The 24,055-nt window shown below is 38.8% G+C and overlaps 1 protein-coding gene across 2 annotated transcripts in view; it reads right to left on the reverse strand.

Moving 5' to 3' along the window:
• Window positions 1-24,055, reverse strand: part of FMN2 (formin 2) — a gene marked incomplete at both ends in the record, with an annotated part of 335,919 nt that overhangs the window by 273,623 nt on the left and 38,241 nt on the right. For both annotated transcript variants that reach the window (XM_084253323.1, XM_084253322.1), the window contains one exon: window positions 2,106-2,272. In XM_084253323.1, the coding sequence (XP_084109449.1) occupies window positions 2,106-2,272 (167 nt within the window). The remainder of the gene's footprint in view (window positions 1-2,105; window positions 2,273-24,055) is intronic.

Below are 24,055 nucleotides of genomic sequence, written 5' to 3' on the forward strand. Positions count from 1 at the left end.
ATAAACTTGCTGTTTAGGTCCATGAAATGTTTCTTTTAAGAATATCTTTAATTTCATATTTGTTTTGTGTTCAGTTTGTTAGGGTAAGTAGAGTATAGGGCCAATGAAGAAAATGAGGAGAAAATGCAATCACATAAAATTGGGAGAAAGAAGTTCCTGACTCCGAGTCAACTACCCCATGCCATATTAAAGAATTTTGTTAATTGTTGTTTGCTTTTCACTTTATGGCACAACCAGCTGCCTTCCAACATGACAAGGCTGGGAAGATTTATTAGTCCCTCTAACAAGAAGATGGTGCCAGGTAAGAATAGGAAGCAGCCAGTTCGGAGATAAAATGAAAAAAATGGAGGACTAAGGTTTACCCCACTTGTTTTAGTTTATTCTAATTCCACATTAAATGACTGATAAGATTGTTTACTTCTGAACTCTAGGGGAAGAAAATGCTGTCAATTTGGAATAGTTTTAATTAAAAAAAGCAAACATTAGGAAAAAAGCTAGTGTTTGCCGTTATCCATATATTTATTTTAATTCTCATTTGCAAATTGATATATGGTCTTGAAAATAGTTCCACAACATTTGTAGCCCACCACAATCTTCAGTAATAGTCTCTATAACAACACACACCTGTCACAAAGAAAGAGGGGAAAATATTCAATTATCCAATTCATTCCAAGGAAGAAAAAGATCTCCCAACAGTGATTATCTGTCATGTTATTTTTTTTTTTAATAGAGGCATGCTTTATTTATTTGTTTGCTGGTCTGTTTGTTTGTTTTGTTTATACATGCACTGGGTACAGTCAGAAGCGCGGGAGGGTGAGAGAATTCACCAGAGCCAGAGCGGGGAGCAGAGCAGGCAGAAGGACCGAAGTACACTGCTGAGGGGAGCAGCGGGCGGCAGGAGAGGTCTGCGCGCCATGTGGGACCCTCCTCCGGTGGCCGGGGAGCAGCCGGGGATCGAACCGGTGCCACAGAGGCCGCGGGCAGCTTCGCAACCCAGCGCTCAACCGCTGCGCCACCGGGGAGGCCCCTGTCATGTTATTTTTTTTAATTAGATAGTTAAATCTCAAGAAGGAATCTTCACAAGTCACAAAACAAACTGGTGAATCTTCTTTTACATGGAAAGTATCAAAAAAGATTTCACAATATTTTATGTAATTTATTTTCCTAATACTGAAAGAGATCAAGGGTTATAATAAGTAAAGAAGAAAAACAGGCTTGTATTGGTATTTTCCTATTTATTATCACATTCTATCTCAGAACTCAGTTTCATTGACTTTCAAAATCCATTATTATTTTGCTTCTTGATCAACAGACTATACATTGAAGAGGACTGATAAGAGAAAGGGTATAGGTGGAAACAACAAACAAATTTAACTAACCCATATAGATAAGAATCCAGTATTCTGCCTCACAAATACTAGGCTCCCCATAAGTAAACCAAGCAGTCTACTTTCTTATGAGAAATTAATATATGAAAATTCTTATATATCTGGGTTTTAGATGCATACTCATCACAACTAATGTCACACATGTGTCACATACCTGAGAAAGATTAGCCACACTCTGGCTTGAAAATGGTAATCCAGCTGTGCTGTTATTCGTTATGAATTATGAATATGCCTTTTGAATTATTGTTCCGCAGTGTTAACTCTCTTGGTGAATGGGAGCTGGGGGAAAAAGCAGACAATGCTGCTTCATGTCAATATTGAGCACATAGATGAGTCATGAATGCACTGAAATAGCATTCTAGGGCCCATGAAAACCTACGGCCCACTGAGAACAAAACTGTTGCCTTATGGAGCTGCTTTTGTGGAATATCAACATCAGCAAAGTCAGAATACAGACTTAGAATTACTTACAATCATGACCTGTTAAAGCATACTAGAAAGCTGTCTAGTGTGGTCATCTGTTAAGAAAAGGTTTGGCAAGAACAATCAACAAAAGGAAAGTATAGAAACAGACATACTGAGCTAGTGAATGGCTGAGGGAAGGAGGACTTGTGTCACATGTTGTTTTTTAAATTATAGGGTGAGTGGGCATACACACATCACATCTGATATTTCCACTGAAATCTGCCTCACGGACAAATGAATTATTCTACTTACATCAAATGGCGCTGAACTTGGTTGGGTACTCTGATTACATGGTTCCCTGAAGCAGTCACTAAAAGGAAGTAGGAGACCCATAGCGATGATCCTTGAGCAAAATTTCTCTGCTTCTTCTGGAGGCCCGTTCTCTTGCTGGCTGAACAGCTTTTCCAGTAAAGTCCGCCCTGCAGATGAAACCCGGTTATTAGAAGCGAGCACTAGCAGATCTCTCAGCTCAGCAGTCTCCCAGAGGAAAGGCTGGTTAACAGCGCCAGTAAGCAGTTCTGTTGCTAGGGCTACTAATGTGCGCCAATGAAGCCTCTCAAACTAAGAGAAAACTCTGCTGTTGAAGATACAGGATATCACATAGAAAAATATAGATCTGTTTGTTCTCTCATCCCCCAAAATTCCTCTTACCCAAAATAAGAATATGACAGATATAATATAGAACAATAATCATCTTCCATCTAAAGACACACAGCAGTGTTTTGGATACAGTTGATAATCCTCCTCCTCTATTTGTTTACCTGCTAATAGCTCTCTGAGGAAGATGTTACAAACTATCATGTGGGCTAAGAAATGTCATTAGCTGACATTTATAGTCTCAGGCAAAGGTACCTGAAGAGTTGACCAGAATAAAATGGTCACCACTCTGAAGAAGACAGTGAGAGAAACTGAAGCTTTTCTCATATGCTTCTTGAACCAAAATACAAGGGTAGGTCTGAACTTGTCTTTCTTAGCATTACACTGAGAGACAAGAGAAGAGAAGCACAAGAAGAAGAGGACAGTAGCTGAGGACTTTTGAAGACCCAGACCCTGCCAGTCCCATTTCTGAATCTTGGCTGAACCATGGACTTACCTGGGGAGAACAGAATGACAGTATGTGGGACATCAGTATTTTATTGCTCATCAATTGATTTTAATGTTAGCCATAGGTGAACACCACAGGTTCAGTCCTTAATCCATTTCTGCTAATGCTGTTCTCTAATTTACTGCCCTTAATTTGTTAAGTTTGTTTCTGTGGTAATCAACTACATAGACGAAATAGAAATGTGTAAGGTCCTTTCCAGGGCTACAACTGTTTTCAGTTCTTACTTTGCTTCCACCCATCCTTCAAATTAGTGGATTCATTGTTCAAATTTACATTAAAATCACTGACCCATATTAGCTCTTCCACACTTTCAGAACAGCCCTTTCACTTTTGGGTAACCCCCTTCTATACTTTCACTACCCTTCACAGTTCCTCTGCTTTAATTAAATATTGTACAATTATTTTTTCAATGTCTATCTCTCTTACTAAAACATAAACTCTCTGGCAGCTAGCATATATCCTGCAAATTTGGAAACTTGCAGATAGGAAGCAAAATAAAATATTTTTAAGATTTCTGAATGATTTATAAGTGCCATGATGTGACAAAGACTCAATCACATAATAGTTAGAAATGGAAATATAAGTCTATACCAGAGGTTAGCAAACATTTTTCTGTAAAGAGTCAAATAATAAATATTTTAGACTTTGAAGGCTACCCAAGGTCTCTGTTGAATATTTTTTTTCTTGGTTTTGAAAATTTAAAATAGCATGCATTGTTCAGGACTGTATGAAATAGGTGCAAATCTATACTTCAATTACAGCAACTCAATTTCAAATGTACAGTAATGAAACAATTTTTGAGCCTCTTTTTATTGGAAAATAAAACAAAACTAATTACAAAATCTACCTGTGATATGTAGAGTAATGGCAAAAAAAGACCACTGTATTTTCACTATTCATTCAGGTCATTAGAGAACATTCTTTGGTCTCCCAGGACATTTTGGGGGGAAATGAATTTTTTCAGCTACAGAACTGAAGTATGCTTGCACCTAACTGGAACCAAACACCTAGGAAACCACATCACTCAATTCTCAAGTGATTAATTATCATTACACTATACTCATTTTACTCATCTTATGGTATGACTAAAAATAGTCATAAAGCTAATTAGTTCTTTCATGTAACTCTGATGTTGTTTATGATGGGAAACACAGGAGAAAGAATGTTGAGTGTCCATGAGTGAGTGTGAGCTAGTAATTGTGTATGTGAATATAAAAACAAAAAATTTCAAAGGATTTCTGGAATAAGGTGGACAAGGGAAGTATAATCCCCTGGGACTTCAGTTCCATGATAAGCAAATATCCTGAAACACCAAATCCAGAGCTCTCAATACCACCACAGACACCCTGTCATGGGGGTTTTCCCGAATGTTGTAGATGTTGAGCAGTATTACTGGCCACTATTCACTAGATGCCATCACCCCACTCCAGCTATAAGAATAAAAATAAATCCAGGCCTTTGTCAAAATATATGTATGCATTTGGGGTAACAAAATCTCCTTAGGTCAAGAACATCTGCTTTAACCTCTCTGAAGGAAACTCAACGCCCCCCCCCCCCTTATAATAACAGTAAACTGGCTGTCCCTTGAGTCTTCCTCTTATTATGGTCCTCTGAAGTAGAAACATTTATGTCAAATTCCACGTATCTAAAAGACAGGAAGTAGGTGGGTAACTTCCTTGATCCCTATGAACACTTTCAAATAGTGTCTTCTCTAAAATCATCAGCCCCCTTAAAACTCCTGTAGCTTCATCCTACTGGTTAGGGGCATTGTCCCTAAATCCTGAAGGGGTAAAAATGTCTCACTACCTGTTTTAGCAAGCAGTAAGAGTGGTTGCCATCCCAAGTAGGGATAGAATGGAATCCTTGCATCAGCATCAACACAACATAAAACTATTGTAATCTGGTGATGTAAACTTTGTCAAGAGGTTGAACAGACAATTCAAAGCCTGATGTGGGACAACAAAGTCTACATTCTATTGGCCTGAGACTTGAGACCAGTTCAAACACCGAGAAGCCACACTTTGCGGCCATATGATGTCTCTGAAGTTGACAAAGTTCTCCATCTTTTAGAAAATGACAATTTAACATTCATTTAATCCAAGTCAAAAGACTGGGAAAGAAACAAGAAACATTAGTTTGGAACATCATAGCCAGACTTTAAAAAACTGAGATCCTATTCAAATTACATGTAAAAACCAAAACATCAAAAATTAGAGAACAAGAAACTGCTAACCAAAAAAATTTTACTGAAACATGATTTCTCACCACCCTTACTCCAACCATACCAAATAATTACAATAAAAATTGCAAGTTAAGTCCAGTTTTAGTAATCTTGGGCAGTTCTTTTGCATAAACACAAAAAGAACAAAACATTAATTGTATATTTTTAATTAAAATATGCATTGCTGAATTGTTCAGAGGAATCTCAGATTGAGCTCTTTATAATCAGTCTCTCAGGGCAGGGGACCATGCCAAACACTCACCATTAGACTTTAGCTAAAATACCTGTGTCTTTGGGCAAATTCCTATGCTTGAGGTCACAAAATGTCCTGAGGTCTCCTGGTATGTCCAGGGATGACCTTCCTTACCCTTTTCCTGATAGATCTGAAACTATGAAAGCAAGGTATCAGGCTTTATTTTTCTTGAGGTCTCTGAAATCAGTGTATTCTTGAAAGCAGTCTGAATACAAATGTAACATCTAGTCAAAGATTATCTTCCAATATTCTATTATAGAGGAAAAAGAGAGACTTACTGGATTTATGCAAATAAACACATTTCTACAAAAAATAGGAATATTTACTAAAAGTTCACATTTGAGGGTGGAAGAAAAAGAAAAGCAAATGTTTCAGTTCTCACAAAAATCTGCAAAAGGAGTATTCTGTTAATTTAAAACATTAATAATAATATATCAAAACATTTTTAGAATTTATTAGTCCTTCTCACTTTATTTAGTCCCATGTAGCAAGTCTCAATTATCTGCTAGAATTTCTGTAACCCAGATTTTCTATAAACTCTTGTTTTTCTTTATTTTTTGAAAAATACATATTCCAGAGTACTCAGTCCCTTCCATACAATTTTTTTCTGAATACAAATCTTAGTAAATAACCTCTGTAAAAAATAGCAAATAGGGCCTCCCCAGATGGTGCAGGTGGTTGAACCCAGTGCTGTGGAGCTGTCCGCAGGCAGCCTCTGCAGTGCAGGTTCAATCCCAGTCAGCCTGCGAGAATCCCACATGGCATGGTAGACTTCTCCTGTCTTGCCCACTGCTCCCCTCAACAGTGTATTTCGTCAGTCTGCCTGTTCTGTTCCCCACTCTGTTGCTGGTGAATCCTCTCACACTCCCGCGTATTTGGCCTGTACCCTGGTTCTTGTATGAATGAATAAATAAATCTTAAAAAAAATAGCAAATAACTTAAAAATGATCATACTTAAAATATGATTAAAAAGCAATGAACAAAGATGTTTGCTAAATTTTGTGACATGAATATTTCAGAATGATCAGAATTGACCAATAATCTTATACAGAACATATTAAGCTTAGGAAGTTTTACATAACTTAGACCACTCCTATGAATTCACATACATGCTGAAAAGGTAACCATTTCCCCTATGACAATGCTTCATATGAAATTTCAATATACCCAAATTGGCCCAAATAGCTTTAACATTTCTTTCTACAAAGAAAACAATTTCAAGAGATGTCTTATAAGTTCTTCCATGACATCCCATATTTTTTCTTTAATTGATCAAAGATTTACTATTTTAGAAATTTGATAGCAGGGAAGTTTTACCAAAGGGTTAACAAACTTACAGATTTATAAAATAATATTTACCCAGAGTAACAAATAAAGGTTTGTAAGAGCAGATCTATTTCTATGACAAGGCTCAGAAACAATAACAGGATTAGATTCCTCTCAGCTAACCACACTTAGGGTAAAAGAGCACCAAAGATATTCAGATTACCTAAACAGTCTAAAGACTGCAATTAAATAAATTATTAAAATAAATTATATAACTGTTGTTGTTAAAGCTAGTAAAAGCATTTAATACTTTTGTCCTTTTAGCAGATGAAAAAAAAATAGTATTTGGTTTCCCTTAAGTACACTACTGATATCAAAGCTTAACTTAAATACCCTTGGAACAAGTTATTTTATTGGAGGTATAGTATGTCCTAATGAACTCCATCCATTGATGTTTTACAGACTCCACCCGTATCGTACCTCCATGTCAAAGAGATCTCTGGTGCCAAGCATTGCAACTCCTCTCTTGCCATGAATCTGTCATGTCTCTGACTTCCTGAAGGAGGCGTTACTGAGAACCAAGAGTGGAGTTAGGGGGTCATGAATGGTATAAAACCGAACAGATGTGGGCTTGAGCTCTCTTGCCCTTCCTCCTTCGATCATGCACTCAGGGTCTCAGCTCAGAGGGCATTACTGGTAGGATATATGTACAAATATCTGTGTGTGTGTGTGTGTGTGTGTGTGTGTGTGTGTGTATTCTCCCTCTTTTCATATCCCTTGTTAAAAAAGTCTTTTATTGGGCCTCCTCTGGTGGCCCAATTTAGCAGTTGAGCGCTGGGCTGCAAAGCTGCCCACAGCCTCTGCAGCACCTGTTCGATCCCCGGTCACCGGCGAGGGTTCCACATGGCACTACAGACCTCTCCTCCCGAGCCCGCTGATCCTCTCAGCGGTGTATTTCGTCAGTCTGCCTGTTCTGTTCCCCACTCTGGCTCTGGTGAATTCTCTCACCCTCCCGTGCTTCTGACTGTACCCAGTGCTTGTATAAATTAAAAAAAAAAAAAAGTATTTTATTAACTTTTCTCTGTGTGCCTGCTCTAGAGTTTTCTCCTTAGTTTTTAATTTGTAGGTGAGGATTCACAATCAGGTCTCCCCATTTCTCCTCAGGGTTGCCAATGCAACCACGTAAAATTTCTTTTTCTACTACTTTGGCCTTAAGCCCTTTATCTTGTTTTCCCATTTAAATCCTTCTCACATCCTCAAAAAAAATACATCCCCAATTCATTCCCTTTTTATTGTAAAACACACATTTTACTTTACTTGCACACAGAGTTATTCTACCTTAGTTTTACAATTTCTAATTATAAGATGTTTCACCAGTATCCTTTAGAATTATACATATACATAATGAGTCAATTTCTTTTTTTTTAAGATTTATTTTATTTATACAAGCACTGGGGTACAGGCCAGAGGCACGGGGGTGGGGGAGTGAGAGAATTCACCAGAGACAGAGTGGGGAGCAGAACAGGCAGACTGACAAAATGCACTGCTGAGGGGAGCAGCGGGTGAGGCAGGAGAGGTCTGCTGCGCCATGTGGGTATCTCCCTGGCCGGCCAGGAATCAAACTCGTGCTGCAGAGGCTGCGGACAGCTTCACAGTGCTGTGCTGAACCCACTGCACCACCAGGAAGGCCCAATGGGTGAATTTCTAAAACACATACTTCATATTTTTCTTTTAGGTGACTTAGAATGCATTTTATTAATAGACATTAAATTATTTAGTTCCCTTACAACAAGGATCCAATAGGAAATCTCAATAATTTTAGATTTAATTGTTGAGCAGACAGAATGTACCGAATAAATTTCACCCACTGATGTTTTATGGACTGCACCCTCACCTCCATACCAAAGAGACCCAAGGGTCTAAGGATTATAAATTCCATCATGACATGAATCTCCCATGACTCGACTTCCTGAAGAGGGGACTGCTGGAAGTTCAGGGTGGAGTTAAGCAACCATGCTTGGTATAAAATAAACACATGTGGGTCTGTACTCACTTAGCTTTGCCTGCTTTCAACATGCTCTCGAGGTATCAGTTCAGACTCTCAGACTGTGTTACTGGAAGGGCACACTGACCGATTAATTCATTTCTCTCTCTCTCTCTCTTTCTCTCTCTCTCTTTTTCCCCTATCTCTTCCCTGCTTTTCATTTCCCTTGTAAATAGATCTTTTTTCCTTTTTTTAACATTTCTATGTGTGCCTGCACTTGGGTCTTGGTCTAAGTTTTTTTAAGCATGCGGGGTGAGGACTCACAACCAGGCCATCCCATATCCTTGTGGGATTGCCCAGTGACATAATGATGTAGATTTTCAATGAATCCTCATTATTAAACTTAATAAAACCTTTTTTTGTTTGTTTTTGTTTTTATTTTTTTATAGAGGCATGTTTTCTTTCTTTCTTTCTTTATTTGTTTGTTTTTGTTTATACATGCACTGGGTACAGTCAGAAGCGCGGGAGGGTGAGAGAATTCACCAGAGCCAGAGCGGGGAGCAGAGCAGGCAGAAGGACCGAAGTACACTGCTGAGGGGAGCAGCAGGTGGCAGGAGAGGTCTGCGCGCCATGTGGGACCCTCCTCCGGTGGCTGGGGAGCAGCCTGGGATCGAACCGGTGCTGCAGAGGCCGCGGGCAGCTTCGCAACCCAACGCTCAACCGCTGCGCCACCGGGGAGGCCCTAAACTTAATAAAACCTTAATTATTAAAATAAATTTGAGAAACTAATTAAATAATGATATAGAGAACAATGGCGTTACCAATTGTAGCTTTAGGGCTGGAGTTCCCAATTTAATTATGGTGGTACCATAAAGGGAATTATATCTACATTTCAGGGTTCTTCTAGGCTCTTGGATAATCAAACAAACATTTGACAGACTGATTTGATGGAAGCAAGAAAAAACATAGAGTGGCTTAATACCATATGTACCTGTTGTAAACACATAAGAGACCTAGTATGATTTACTAACTCACATTTGATTTTAGATACCATATTAAAGTCCTTAGCTAGGAAAAGGGGAAAGAAAATAAGCCCTATTTCTGCCTTAGTATTAACATAATGGACATAGTTTTAAGCCCACCTCCCTTGACATCAGCCAGGAACCTTGCGAGACCAAGTCAGTTACTTTTCCTTTATGGCTACCATGAGTTATTTTATTTAAACATACTTAAGCACAGACTAAAAGTGTTAATGATGTAAGAAAAAGGTAGGAAAAAATAGTATGGAAGTTTTCACATGGTTAAAAAACAGAAATGGGGTCTGGGTGATTAGAAGTCTTTACATGGCTATCTAAGTTTTAGGAATCCAAAGTCGGGGCAGAGAGCATTATCAGTTTTAGAAAACCATACAACCCCAAGGTGTTAAATTCCACAATAATTTCATCAAAAAGTATTAATAAAGATGTCCATTGCTCTGGCAAAATGCATCTTGTCCTAATGATAAAGGTATAAAGAGAATGGAAAGGACATCATACCTACTATAGAAATCTGCACATACACACTATATGACTAATGATCTGCTCTCTTTAACCTAAAAATCTTGTTTTAACCCTGAGTTTCCAAAGGCCAAATTTTTATCTCTTAAATTACTAGTAGAAATTTTCAATGGGTAGACTAGTTCATCTATTTTCAGATCAATAATTTTCAAAACAAAGATAGTTTAATTCCTCAAATTGTTTAAGTTTCAGTCTTTATGAGAAGGTTCATGTACCAATTTAGCTAAGTTTTCCACAAATACATATTTTATATCAAGGAGTTTTAAATGAGACAGAAACTGAGAAACTTAGATGCTATAATAAGTGTCCATTTTAACCATTACCAAAACCTCTGGGGCCTGAGACTAGAACCATTTTAAAGACAAGCAGAGAAAAATCCAGATTGCTTCCCAAAGTACTTGTATGTGCTGGATCTCACTGGGACTGTAACAGTGTAATATGCAAAGCAGAGTTTCCAAGTTCCCTCCCCCACCTATTGAAGGATGGGGCTTAGTGACTAGAGAGAAAGCTAAAAAGGATTTGGGAAGAGGAGAGCTGGAAGAATACTTGAAAGAAGACCTGGAGGAGGCCTGTGGAATAGAGAGACATGTGACAAATAAGCCATACTTGCTTCTTGGCCTTGGAATTTTACCAGGGACTTGAAGGACATGAAAGGAGATACTTGGAAGAGACTTAGGTGAGAGATCCATGGGAAGCTGACTATAGCAGCCTTTAACTGACATCTGTTTTGATTTTGCTCTTTTCCTTTCAGAATTACTTGCCTTTCTGCCCCTTTCCTATGGTTCCCACCAGAAGGTGCCTTAGACATTTGTCAATCTTTATTTTTTTTAAAGAGTTATTTTACTGGGTACAGTCAGAAGCGCGGGAGGGTGAGAGAATTCAACAGAGCCAGAGCAGGGAGCAGAGCAGGCAGAAGGACTGAGGTACACTGCTGAGGGGAGCAGCGGGCGGCAGGAGAGGTCTGCGTGCCATGTGGGACCCTCCTCCGGTGGCCGGGGAGCAGCCAGGGATCGAACCGGCGCTGCAGAGGCTTCGCAACCCAGTGCTCAACCGCTGCGCCACCGGGGAGGCCCAGACATTTGTCAATCTTCAGGCATCAGTGGGCCTGCTTTGGGCCAGCCCTCTTTGGCTGGGCATTTACTCACAAGGGGAAGGATAATCTTGGGTGCTTCATTTGAAACTGTATTTTTTCTCTTCTCTATTGCATACTAATTCTATTACAGTTATTTTCTATTGACGGTCTTACATACTAAAAGTATGTTTTGCCTTTATGAGGTAGATGGCAGAACCTATTTGGAGAGTGCAAGTTTGGGGGCCTCAGAGTTCCCCTAAGTCTGCCTGCTAACAGAGTTGGTTACTCTGATGAGATTTAAGCCATTTGTGGTTAGTTGCCCTATGGGGAAATTTGACTTCTCCATGGCAGGGTGAGGGTACACCAGAGCACTCAAAGCTGCACATTCTAAATAGGTTCTGTCATCTGCCATACCAAGACAAAATATACTCTAGCGCATAAGACTGTTACTGGAAAGGAACTTCAATACAATTAGTGTACAACAAAGACAAGACAAAGAATATAGTTTCTAAAATCAAGCACCTGAAGTTTCCCATCCCCTCGTGGGTAAATGCCCACCAAAGGGGGTTGACCCAAAGCAGGGCCACAGAGGCCCAAAAGCCTGACACAAGTCTAAAGCACTTCTGCTGGGGACCTATAAGAAAGGGGCAGAAGGGACCCAGCAAGTCTGGGACAAAAGGAGCAAAATCAAGATAAAAGCTGCCATTCTTAACCTCCCCACTGATCTATCACCCACGTCTGTTTCAACCAGTGCAAGACTAAAAAGCATGTGGTTCTTCACATGTCTCTCTGCTCTGTGTGCCTCTTCCTGGCTCTGAATCCTTCCTCCTTCCTTCCCCTGCCTCCTCTCCAGATTTTTCTCCTCCCTGCTCAGCAATATATTTCCTGGGTGGGGCAGGGAACCTGGAAATTCCCCTTTCCCTGGGGACCACCCTGTTACATCCCCCCCCCTTTTAATTTTTATTCCAGGCAGGTTTGGGGGTTCCTGTAACAACGGCCTCAGGGGATTTTGCAAGTGAACAATGGAGCCATCTGAAGTAGCAAATTTATGTCGTGCGGACAAAGTAGAAAAAGTCTTGAGCAATAACTTGTAATTTCTGGTAACTTTAATGGTTTCTCCGAGTGATTTGGTTTTGAAAGGTCTGGATCAGAAAAATTAGAGAGCTTTGATCTGCATTAAGTTTGAAGGGATTTGATGCTGGGAGTTTTTGTCTATACCATTTGTTTTGGGAATATTTGCCATTTGGATTTGTTTGATTATTGGTAGAAGACAAAATTCTAAGACTCTGCTTCATACTAAGGAATGTCTGTTCTGGAAAACACTCTATTTTTTTAATAAAGCCCTCCAGGGACACCAGAAATGCAATCTAAACCCTCCAAGTTGGTGATATGTTTTTGTGATATGTTTTTGCATGGGTTAATTGTACCAGGTTTTGATACCTGTGTTGTCATTCCTCCCTACTTTAGGGGATTTTATTTGTACTTTGATTCTCATTTTGTTCTTTCAGCTTCTATTCTAGGAAACCCCAGGATTAACAGAAGTAAGGCTATGACTCCTTTTACTGAAAGTTAATTTGATTTTGTTCTTTCAACTTCTGTGCAGAATCCCCAGAATTGATTTCTAATGTGAAAGTTTAAACACGGAAAATCCTACCTAAAGTAATAAACAAGGCCATGAGACTCCTTAGTAATTTCACTAACTTAACTTTAACTTCCTGTTTCATTCCTGTATGTAGAATGACAAGTGGAACCTATGATTTCTGCCAGCAGCACTCCACAATTTTTCAGTTTGATTTTTATTCCATGAAAAGAAATTTATGTTGATTTTGGGGACTACCTCTGTAGAAGGTATTTCATGTGGGTTAAATGAAAACTAAGGGAGATTTCTGTGTCTATATGTTGTATGTCTTCCCTTTGTGCCTAGCTATCTTGGCCTCTGAGGATGTAAAATTGGTTATGGTAGTGCCTTACAGACATTTTGAACTAGGAACTGGTTAACAGTAATTCTAGGAAGCATAACCTGGGATACTTTTTGGTTAATAGAAACTAATTTGTAATTTAATGGGTTGTTTTGAAACATATGTGCCTATAATTTTGTTGTAATTTCATTTTTTTTCCTCTTCCATCTGGGTGGTTGGGAATATGGGAAAAATTGGAATTTGAAAAAGTTGTTTGTTTTTGAAAATGAAAATTTTCCAGCTATAATATCAAAATAAAAGGTTGTGGTTTTGTAAGGGGGTAGTCCCCAGGGAAAGGGGAGGTGCCAGGTTTCCTGACACATCCAAGAAAAGTTGGAGCTGAGCAGAGAAGAGAACAAAATAGATAAGAGACTGGAGAAGGAAGGCAGAAAGATGGCGAGCAAGAGGGAGGCCTGGAAAAGGCACATGGAGCACAGAGACGAGACGTGAACAAACTGCACTTGTTTCTTGGTCCTGAACTGGTTGAAACAGATGTGGGTGAGAGACCCATGGGGAGGTTAACACTGGCAGCTTTTGTCTTGATCTTGCTTAAACTTGGGGCAGGTTTTCAGGCCTCAGTGGCCCTGCTTTTGGCCAACCCTCTTGGGCTGTGCATTTACCCACGAGGGAATGGGTAACTTTGGGTGCTTGATTTGGAAACTTTATTCTTCCCCCTTTCTTTGTTGCACACTAATTGTGTTAAAGTTCCTTTCCACTAAAGGTCTTATATGTTTTGTGCTGATGTGGCAGATGGCAGTACCTATTTAGAACAGGCAGGTTTGGGGGTTTTGGGGTACTCCTCTCCTTGCCCTGTAACATTTTGATTGCCCACATAGTTTTACTGAGTTCAGATGGAGCCTTGATAAAATTGAATGTGGGGTTTTTTGGTAATGTTTATGGCAAAGCTTCCCAGAAATCTAAACTGAAGGAAAAATGTGTAAATCCTTCATTTGATTGATCTGAAGGAATTGTGTGGAAACTCAGTAGACTTCCTGAGACATTCCATAAAGTCCCTTTCCTCATAGGAAAGACATGTGAAAAATTTGACCTATTTGGTATTTGCCTGGTAAGTTGAAACTGGAAGGGAAGCATTGTCTCTTTGATAAAGGGCAACAAGGGACACTAAAACTGGCCAAGGACACTGCCCAAATTGTTTATTGGTAAGTTTCTGAGTTCTTTACCCGCACATACAATACAAGACTACTCAGGTTCAGAAAACAACAATAATAGGATCTACTTGATAAACAAGAGAAAATGAAGAGTCACAAATGGCCATTTACCTCACCTGAAGCAGTGTCCAGTGTTTAAAGTCCTATACACAAAGGCTGCCAAGATGGTGTCTTCCTGCCACTAAGGGCAGGAAGCATACAGCATATGGAATATGGCAGCCAGACTTAGGCCAAGATCCAGTGCACAAAGATAGCAGAAGAGACAACAGGAGATGCTCACTGGAGTTGCCAAGATGTGCCAGAGCAGCACCAGACAAGTGACACTCGAAACAGCAGCTACAGCAGATGAACAACCCAACAAATGGCCACCCTCATGCAGCCCAGAAGGCATCCTATTCCAGATCTCTGCCTTCTTCCAGGATGTAACAGCAGCAAAGTTGGAAACAGTTTTAGTTGGTTGGCTACCTGCAAAGTCTCCAAACATATCCTCTCTGAAGGTGGCTGCTGGAGGCCTCTCCATGTCCTTCAGAGGCCCGCAACAACCTTCTAGAAGAAAAGCATGGTGGGGCTAGAAATCACTGACCCAGAATCTCCGAAAATCCAAAAACACAGAAATCCTGATGGCTGAATCCTAAGGGCTGTTTCTGCAGTCCCTTCTGTTTCTTATCAGTCTCCATCCTGACATACTTTGTTCGCATTTTCCCTGGGGCTATCTATCCTCACCAGCATACCCCTCCAGAGTGTGCCACCTATAACAGTCTTTGACTTCAGTCACCAGTTACATCTTGGGAAACATGCTTAAATTTTATATATATATATATACACACACACACACACATACATATTTGATATATATATTTGAGATATATATATATACACTAAAGACAGTGGTCTAAATTTACATGAAATCTTTAAGTGCCTGATAATGTAAATTATCAATTTTTTTGTCCTACAATATTGTTGGTTATTTCTATGGTTTCACATCTACAGAAATTGTTTCTGGAGAAATTAACAGGACAAAGACTGTCACGGTACAATTTAGTAAGTTTAAAACTAAGCCCCCACTCCTGGCCCAGCAGACAGGTTTAGAAGGCTTGAATATATAAGGGAATGGATAAGCTGCCTTGAGGATAAGGCCATAAAACCAACCATCATTAAAAACCAGCCCAGTTCCAGGAATGCAGAATCAGAGGCCAGAACATGTTCCTGTGTCAAAGGCCAGCACCAGAGAGCCAACATCCCAGCAGATAGGTGATGCAAACTGGAGCCCCAAGTTAGAAAGCCCATGAAAACACAGTATAAAAGAGAGCCTCAAATCCTCCTTAGGGGGTAGATGTCTCCTGTCTCACCCACTGCTTCTTTTAGCAGTGTATTTCAATAAATCCACCTTTTCTCTCCTCCATTCTGTCCCTGGTGAATTGTTTCACACTTGCACCTCTGGCCCCACCTCTGGATTTCTCCCCAAAACAAAGACCTCAACTCATGTTAATTGGTGGAATTTGAGAGTGTGAATTTCTACACAGGGATAAGTGGACTTTTGGAGATGAACATAATTTTTAATGAGTTTTTGTTTGATATAATACAGGAGTTGTTTGTATTGTTTTATTTTGACGTGTGTGTGTGTGTGTGTGCAGAAGAACCGGGGTATAGGCCAGAGGTATAGGGGAGAAGGGAAGTGGAGTGTGTGAGAGGATTCACAAGAGACAGAGTGGGATCAGAACAGGCAGATTTACTAAAATATACTGCTGAGGGGAGCAGTGAGGGAGACAGGAGAGGTCTGCTGTGCCACATGTGGGTTAGCTCTCCCTGTCCAGAGATTGAACTCAGACCACTGTGGTGATACTGCTGAGATTTAACCCCTAGGCCACCAGGGAGGCCCCTCAAGGGAAATTCTTATTTTTGCTGACCAGAATCTGCAGCAATGTTATATTTTTGTAAGCAGAACTAACTTGTGTTTGCATTTTCTCTGCTTGACACCAACATAACATGAAAAAAAAATGACAATAATTTTTACTACTCATGAGAGTTGGTATACTTTTGTATAATTTCATGGCAAGTGTCGTTTGGATTCCAGAACAATAATGCTTTATTATATAGCATAGTAGTATAGTTTGAGTCTTGAATTGTGATACTGCTGTTCTTCCTCTTTTTTTATCAGTATTGGCCAATTGGGGTATTTTGTGGTTTCATATGAATTTCAGTAATTTTTATTCCATCCCTTTAAAGGAAGCCATTGAATCTGTATATTACTTTGGGTAACATGGCCATTTTTTAACAAAGTTGATTCTTCCAATCCATGAGCACTAAATATCTTTTCTTTGCTTTCCTCTTCTATATCTTTTAACAATGTCTAACAGTTTTCATTGCACAGTTTCTTCATATTTTTTGTTAAATTTACTCCTAGATGTTATTTCATTTCTTTTTCATGTGATTGTAAATGGAATTGTTTCCTTGATTTTTTTCTTTCTTCTAATTCATTGTTTGCATATAGGAATGCAAACTGGTTTTTATAAATTGATTTTGTGACTGTCACTTTGCTGTACTGATTTATTGTTTCAATTAGGTTATATTTTTTAATTTAATCTTTAGCATTTTTCATATATACTATCATGTCATTTGCAACTAATGATTGTTTTACATCTTTCCCAATTTGGATTCCATCTATATTTTACTATTGCCCAATTGCTCTATCTAGGCCATCCAATACTATATTGAATAGCAGTGGTGATGTCAGACCCCTTCTGGTCTGCAGTCCCAGCTGAGAGGGGGAGCGGGAACACACTGCCAGGGCAGACCAGGCGCGCAGGGAGTGCGTACCGCATCACCATTTTAGAACAGGGACATTTCTCCAGTAAAGACTTCCTGAAACCAACAGAAGAATCCCTGAGGAGCCAGAGGTAAGCTGGGAAGTCTGCCCATGCCAGACCCTTTCTGGCCTGCAGTCCCAACCCACAGAGGGAGCGGGAACCCACCACCAGGGCACACCGGGTGCGCAGAGAATGCATACCGCATCGCCATTTTAGAACAGGGACATTTCTTCAGTAAACACTGCCTGAAACCAGCAGAAGGTTCCCGGAGGAGGCAGAGATGAGCTGGGAAGTTCGCCCATGCCAGGCCCACTCTGGCCTGCAGTCCGAGCCCAGAGAGGGAGTGGGAACGCCGGGGCAGACCAGGTGCACTAGGAGTGTGTCGCTACATTGGCATTTTAGAACAGGGCTCTTTCTTCAGTAAAGACTGCTTGAAACCAACAGATGGCTCCTGGAGGAGCCAGTGGGGAGCGGAGAAGTTCACCCAAGATGCCGGCCAGTCCCAGCAACACAGTGTCCCAATTCATACGGCAAATTAGAAAACAGACAGTAGGGAGTAGAAGAACCACACGCAACATAGCAAGTCCTCAGGAAAAAAGCACACCACAAAAAGAAAACCACCCCCAGATTGCAATGACAGTAAATTGGAAGTACTTATGAGCCTTCCAGAAAGAGAATTTAAAATTGCCATGATTAAAAAACTGACAGAAGTCATAAAGGAAAACAATGATAAGAGAAAAATAATCAACGATCAGAAGAATGAAACTGAGTCCCGAAAGAGGGAAGTAAAAGAAATGCAGGCGATCAAAGAATTAATGGAGGCACTAAAGAACTCTGGGAAAAGCAATGAAAGCAGAATAGATGAAATGGAAGAACGAATAGGAGCTTTTGAAGACACAGAAATAAAAAGAACGAAAACAGAAAAGGAAAGAGAAGTAAGAAGGAAAAAGACCAAAGAAAGACATCAGGACCTATCTGACTCCATGAGGAAAGGAAATATAAGAGCTATAGGAATACCAGAAGGAGAGGAGAGAGATGTAGGAACAGAGAAAATATTCAAGGACATAATTGAAGAGAACTTCCCAAACGTGAAAAAGGAGCTGAAAATTGATAAACAAGAAGCAAGAACACCAAACTTCCATGACAAAAGGAAAAATACAGCAAGACACATAATAGTAAAGCTCCCAAGAACCCAAGACAAGGAAAAAATAATGAAGCTGACAAGAGGAAAGAAACAAATAACTTTCAAAGGAAAACCAATCAGACTGACATCAGACTTCTCCAAAGAAACACTACGGGCAAGGAGAGAGTGGAGGGACATAGTCAACAGACTCCAAGAAAACAGATGTCAACCAAGAATACTGTATTCCACAAAGCTCTGCTTCCTCTATGAAGAAAGAATAAGGACCTTCCCAGACAAACAGAAACTCTGGAAATTCATTACAACTAAACCCCCACTCCAAAAAATATTATAAGGAGTCCTAAAGCCAGGAAGTCAGAGGGACGAATAACAACGAAAGAAGGCCAAAAAAAAGTTATTAAAAAAATAAATAAATAAAATCAAAGGAAAGACAAACACAATGGCAAATATAGATGCTAACATATCAATATTAACTCTAAATGTAAATGGACTAAACTCTTCAATAAAAAGACACAGAGTCGCAGGCTGGATTAAGAAACAAAACCTAACCTTTTGCTGTCTCCAGGAAACACATTTAGCTACAAAAGATAAAAATAGACTCACAATTAAAGGATGGAAAACAATCCTACAAGCAAATGGACCAAAAAAGAAAGCAGGAACAGCTATACTTATATCAGATAAAACAGATTTCAAACTCAAAAAGATAAAAAGAGACTCCAACGGTCACTACATTATGATCAAGGGGACAATACTTCAAGAAGAAATAACACTCATTAACATATACTCACCAAACAAAGGAGCACCAAAATATATCGGACAACTATTGTCATCTCTGAAAACAGACATCAGAGAAAACACATATGTAGTGAGAGACTTCAACACACCACTATCAACAATGGATAGATCAATGAGACAAAAAAAAAGTAAAGACACTAAAGCTCTAAATGAGGACCTAGAGCACTTGGGCTTAACAGACATCTATAGAACACTAAACCCCCCCCAAAAAAAACGGAGTACACATTTTTCTCAAGCGCATATGGATCATTCTCCAGGATGGATCAACTGGGACACAAGACAAACATCAACAGATACACCAAGATTGAAATCATACCAATCATCTTCTCTGACCATGAAGGCATGAAACTAGAAATAAACCATAAAAAGAAGGCAAGGAACTCTCCTACCTCATGGAGATTGAAAACCACACTACTAGAAGACCACTGGACTAATGAGGAGATCAAAGAAGAAATTAAAAAAATTATTTGAATAGAATGACAATGAGGACACCAATTTCCTAAATGTATTGGATGCAGCAAAAGCAGTAATAAGAGGAAAATATATAGCAATAGAAGCTCACATCAAGAAACAAGAAAGAACTCAAAGAAACAACCTAATCTCGAAGCTCAAAGATCTAGAAAAAGAAAAAAAAAACCAAAACCAGTAGAAGAAAAGAAATAATAAAAAATAAAGCAGAAATAAATGAAATTGAAACTAAAAAAGCAATCCAAAAGATCAATGAAATCAAGAGCTGGTTCTTTGAAAAAATCAATAAAATAGACAACCCCCTAGCCAGGCTCACAAAGGAAAAAAGGGAGAAAGCACAAATAAACAGGATCATAAATGTAAGAGGAGAAATCACAACAGACATAGCAGAAATCAAAAGAATAATCAGAGACTACTATTAACAGTTATATGGAAACAAGTTCAACAATCTAGAGGAGATGGACAAATTCCTACAACTCTACAATCACCCAAAGCTAGATAAAGAAGAAATAGAACGGGCCTCTCCGGTGGCGCAGCGGTTGAGCGCTGGGTTGTGAAGCTGCCCGCAGCCTCTGCAGCGCCGGTTCGATCCCCGGCTGCTCCCCGGCCAACAAAGGAGGGTCCCACATGGTGAGCAGACCTCTCCTGCCGCCCGCTGCTTCCCTCAGCAGTGTACTTCAGCCCTTCTGCCTGCTCTGCTCCCCGCTCTGGCTCTGGTGAATTCTCTTACCCTCCCGTGCTTCTGACTGTACCCACTGCATGTATAAACAAAACAAACAAACAAAATATATAAATAAATAAAATATGCCTCTATTTAAAAAAAAAGAAGAAGAAATAGAACACCTAAACAGACCAATTACAAGCAGCGAAATTGAAATGGTAATCAAAAACCTCCCCAAAAACAAAAGCACAGGACCTGATGGATTTACAAATGAATTCTACCAAACATTCAGAGACAAATTAGTACCTATCCTTCACAAACTCTTCCAAAAAAATTGAGAAGGAAGGGACAATACCAAACACGTTCCATGAAGCCAACATTACACTAGTATCAAAACCGAACAAGGACAACACAAAAAAGGAAAATTACAGGCCAATCTCCCTAATGAACACTGATGCAAAAATCCTCAATAAAATTTTAGCTATCAGAATCCAACAATGTATCCATAAGATAATTCGCCACGACCAAGTAGGATTCATTCCAGGGACACGAGGATGGTTCAATATCCAAAAATCAATCAACATTATCCAACACATCAACAAAAAGAAATATAAAAACCATATGATAATATCAATAGATGCTGGGAAAGCTTTCAACAAAGTGCAACACCCATTTATGATAAAAGCCCTTGAAATTCTTGGGATACAAGGAACATACCTCAACATCATAAAGGCCATCTATGACAAGCCAACAGCCAGTATCATTCTCAATGGTGAAAAGCTGAAAGCAATTCCATTAAGATCTGGAACAAGACAAGGATGTCCACTCTCACCACTGCTTTTCAATATAATACTGGAAGTCCTAGCCAGAGCAATAAGACAAGAGAAAGACATCCAAGGAATCCAAATAGGAAAAGAAGAAGTAAAACTATCACTGTTTTCAGATGATATGATAATATATAGAGAGAACCCCAAAAACTCCACAGAAAAGCTAATTCAACTCATCAATCAGTTCAATAAAGTGGCAGGATACAAAATCAACACGCAAAAGTCAGTAGCCTTCCTATACACAAACAATAAATGTGAAGAAGAAGAAATCAAAAAACCATTTCTTTTATTATTGAAACAAAAAAAATCAAATACTTGGGAATAAATCTAACAAAAGAGGTAAAGGACCTATAGAAAGAAAACAATAAAACACTGTTAAAAGAAATAGAAGAGGAGAAAAAGAAATGGAAAGACATCCCCTGCTCATGGATTGGAAGAATAAACATTATTAAAATGGCCATCCTCCCAAAAGCAATATACAGATTCAATTGCTATTCCAATCAAAATTTCAATGTCATTCTTCAAAGAAATAGAACAATTATTGATGAAATTCATATGGAATCACCAAAAACCCCGAATAGCCAAAGCTCTCCTGAAAAAAAAAAAAGAAGGGAATGGAGGCATCACACGCCCAGACTTCAAACTATACTACAAAGCCATAATCATCAAAACTGCATGGTATTGGAACAAGAACAGACACACAGAACAATGGAATCGAATAGAAAATCCAGAAATAAACCCACAGATTTATGATCAACTAATCTTTGACAAAGGAGCAAAGACTATGCATTGGAGCAAAGAAAGTTTGTTCAATAAATGGTGCTGGGTCACTACATGCAAAAGAATGAAGCTTGACCACTACCTCACACCATACACAAAAATCAACTCAAAATGGATTAAAGAACTAGACATAAGACCTGAAACCATAAAATACATAGAAGGAAATATAGGCAAAACACTACGTGATATGCACATCAAAGACATCTTTACAGACACATCACCCAAAGCACTGAAAGTGAAGGCAAAGATAAACAGCTGGGACTACATCAAATTAAAGAGCTTCTGCACAGCAAGAGACAATAACAAAAACAAAGAGAAACCTCACCGACTGGGAGAACATTTTTGCACACAACACTATCGATAAAGGACTGATCACAAAAATCTACAAAGAGCTGATGAGACTCAACAACAACGAAAATCCTGTCAAAAATGGGCAAAAGAGTTAAAAAGAAACTTCTCCAATGAGGAAATGCAAATGGCCAACAGGCATATGAAAAAATGTTCAACATCACTTGTAATCAGGGAAATGCAAATCAAAACTACCATGAGATATCATCTTACACCAGTGAAAATGGCACATATTAAAAAAACTAGCAACAACAAATGTTGGCGAAGATGTGGAGAAAAAGGAACTCTCCTGCACTGTTGGTTGGAGTGCAAACTGGTCCAACCACTATGGAGAGCTGTGTGGCGATTTCTGGACCTACTAAACATAGAGCTTCCATATGATCCAGCAATGCCACTCCTAGTTATTTACCCCAAAGGACACAGAAACATGAATTCCAAAGAGCACCTGCACCTCTATGTTTATAGCAGCAGTGTTTACAATAGCTAAGCTTTGGAAACAACCCAAATGCCCAAAAATAGATGACTGGATCAAGAAGATGTGATACATATACACCATGGAATATTACTCAGCATTCAAAAAGGATAATCACATGCAATTTGCAGCAACATGGATGGCACTGGAAGGGATCATGCTCAGCGAAATAAGCCAGAAAGAGAAAAAAAAATACCAGATGGTCTCACTCATAGCAGGAATCTAGAACACTTAAATAAGGGACCAGGAAAAAGAATAAGTATAAGAAAGTGAAAATCAAAATCAACAAACAACTATGAACCAGAGACACTCTATGAGGGGTGGGGGGCAGGGAGGGGAGGGACTGGGGTCAAAATAAGGGAGTTGCAATTGTATGGGGAATATAAAAATAAAATTTATTTTAAAAAAAATGAATAGCAGTGGTTAAAGTGGATAGTCATTTCTTTTTCTAGATCTTCATGGAAAAGTTTCCATTTTTCACCATTGAGAATGTTGTAGATGGATTTTTCTTTTATGGACTTTTTTATGTTCTATCCATCCTCATTTATTTAGTTTTCTTTAGAATAAATGGGTGTTAAATCTTATCTAATCTTTTTGCTGTGTCTATTGAAATGATCATATCATTTTTATCTTCCCGTTATTGATTTTCAGATTAATTAATTGATTGATTTTCAGATGTTGAGCCATATTTGTGTGACTGGTATAAATCCCAATTGTTCACAATGTGTGAAAATTTTACTGTCATGTTGAATTCAGTTTGCTTAGATTTTGTTAAAGATTTTTACATCTACATTCATCAGAGAAATTGATCTATAACTTTCTTTTTTTGTGATGTCTTTGTATGGTTTTGTTATCAGGATAATGTTGGACTCAAAAAAATATGATTGGAAATACTCTCCTTTTCAATTTTTGGAAAATTTGAGAAAGGCAGGTATTAATTCATCTTTGAACATTTGGTAGCACTCACTAGTGAAATCATGTGGTACTGGCTTTTGTTTTTTAGGAGACTTTTGATTCAATTTTCTTACTTTTAATTCATCAGTTCAGGTTTTCTATTTCTTCATGGTTAAATCACAAACCATTGCTTATTTCAAAGAATTTGTACATCTCTTTTAGGTTATTCAGCGTACATATAGATGTTGATAGTGATCTCTTTTGTCCCTATGTATTTTCGAAATATCTGTTGTAACTTCTCTTTCATTCCTGATTACTAGAGTTTTATCCCTTTATTTTGTTTCTTTTTTTGAAGAACCAACTTTTGGTTTCATTGATCACTTGGTCTGTGTTTTTAACATTTATTTTGCCTATTTCTGTTCTAT

The sequence above is a fragment of the Talpa europaea genome (genome assembly GCF_964194135.1).
Source record: "Talpa europaea genome assembly, chromosome: 14".
NCBI lineage: Eukaryota > Metazoa > Chordata > Mammalia > Eulipotyphla > Talpidae > Talpa > Talpa europaea.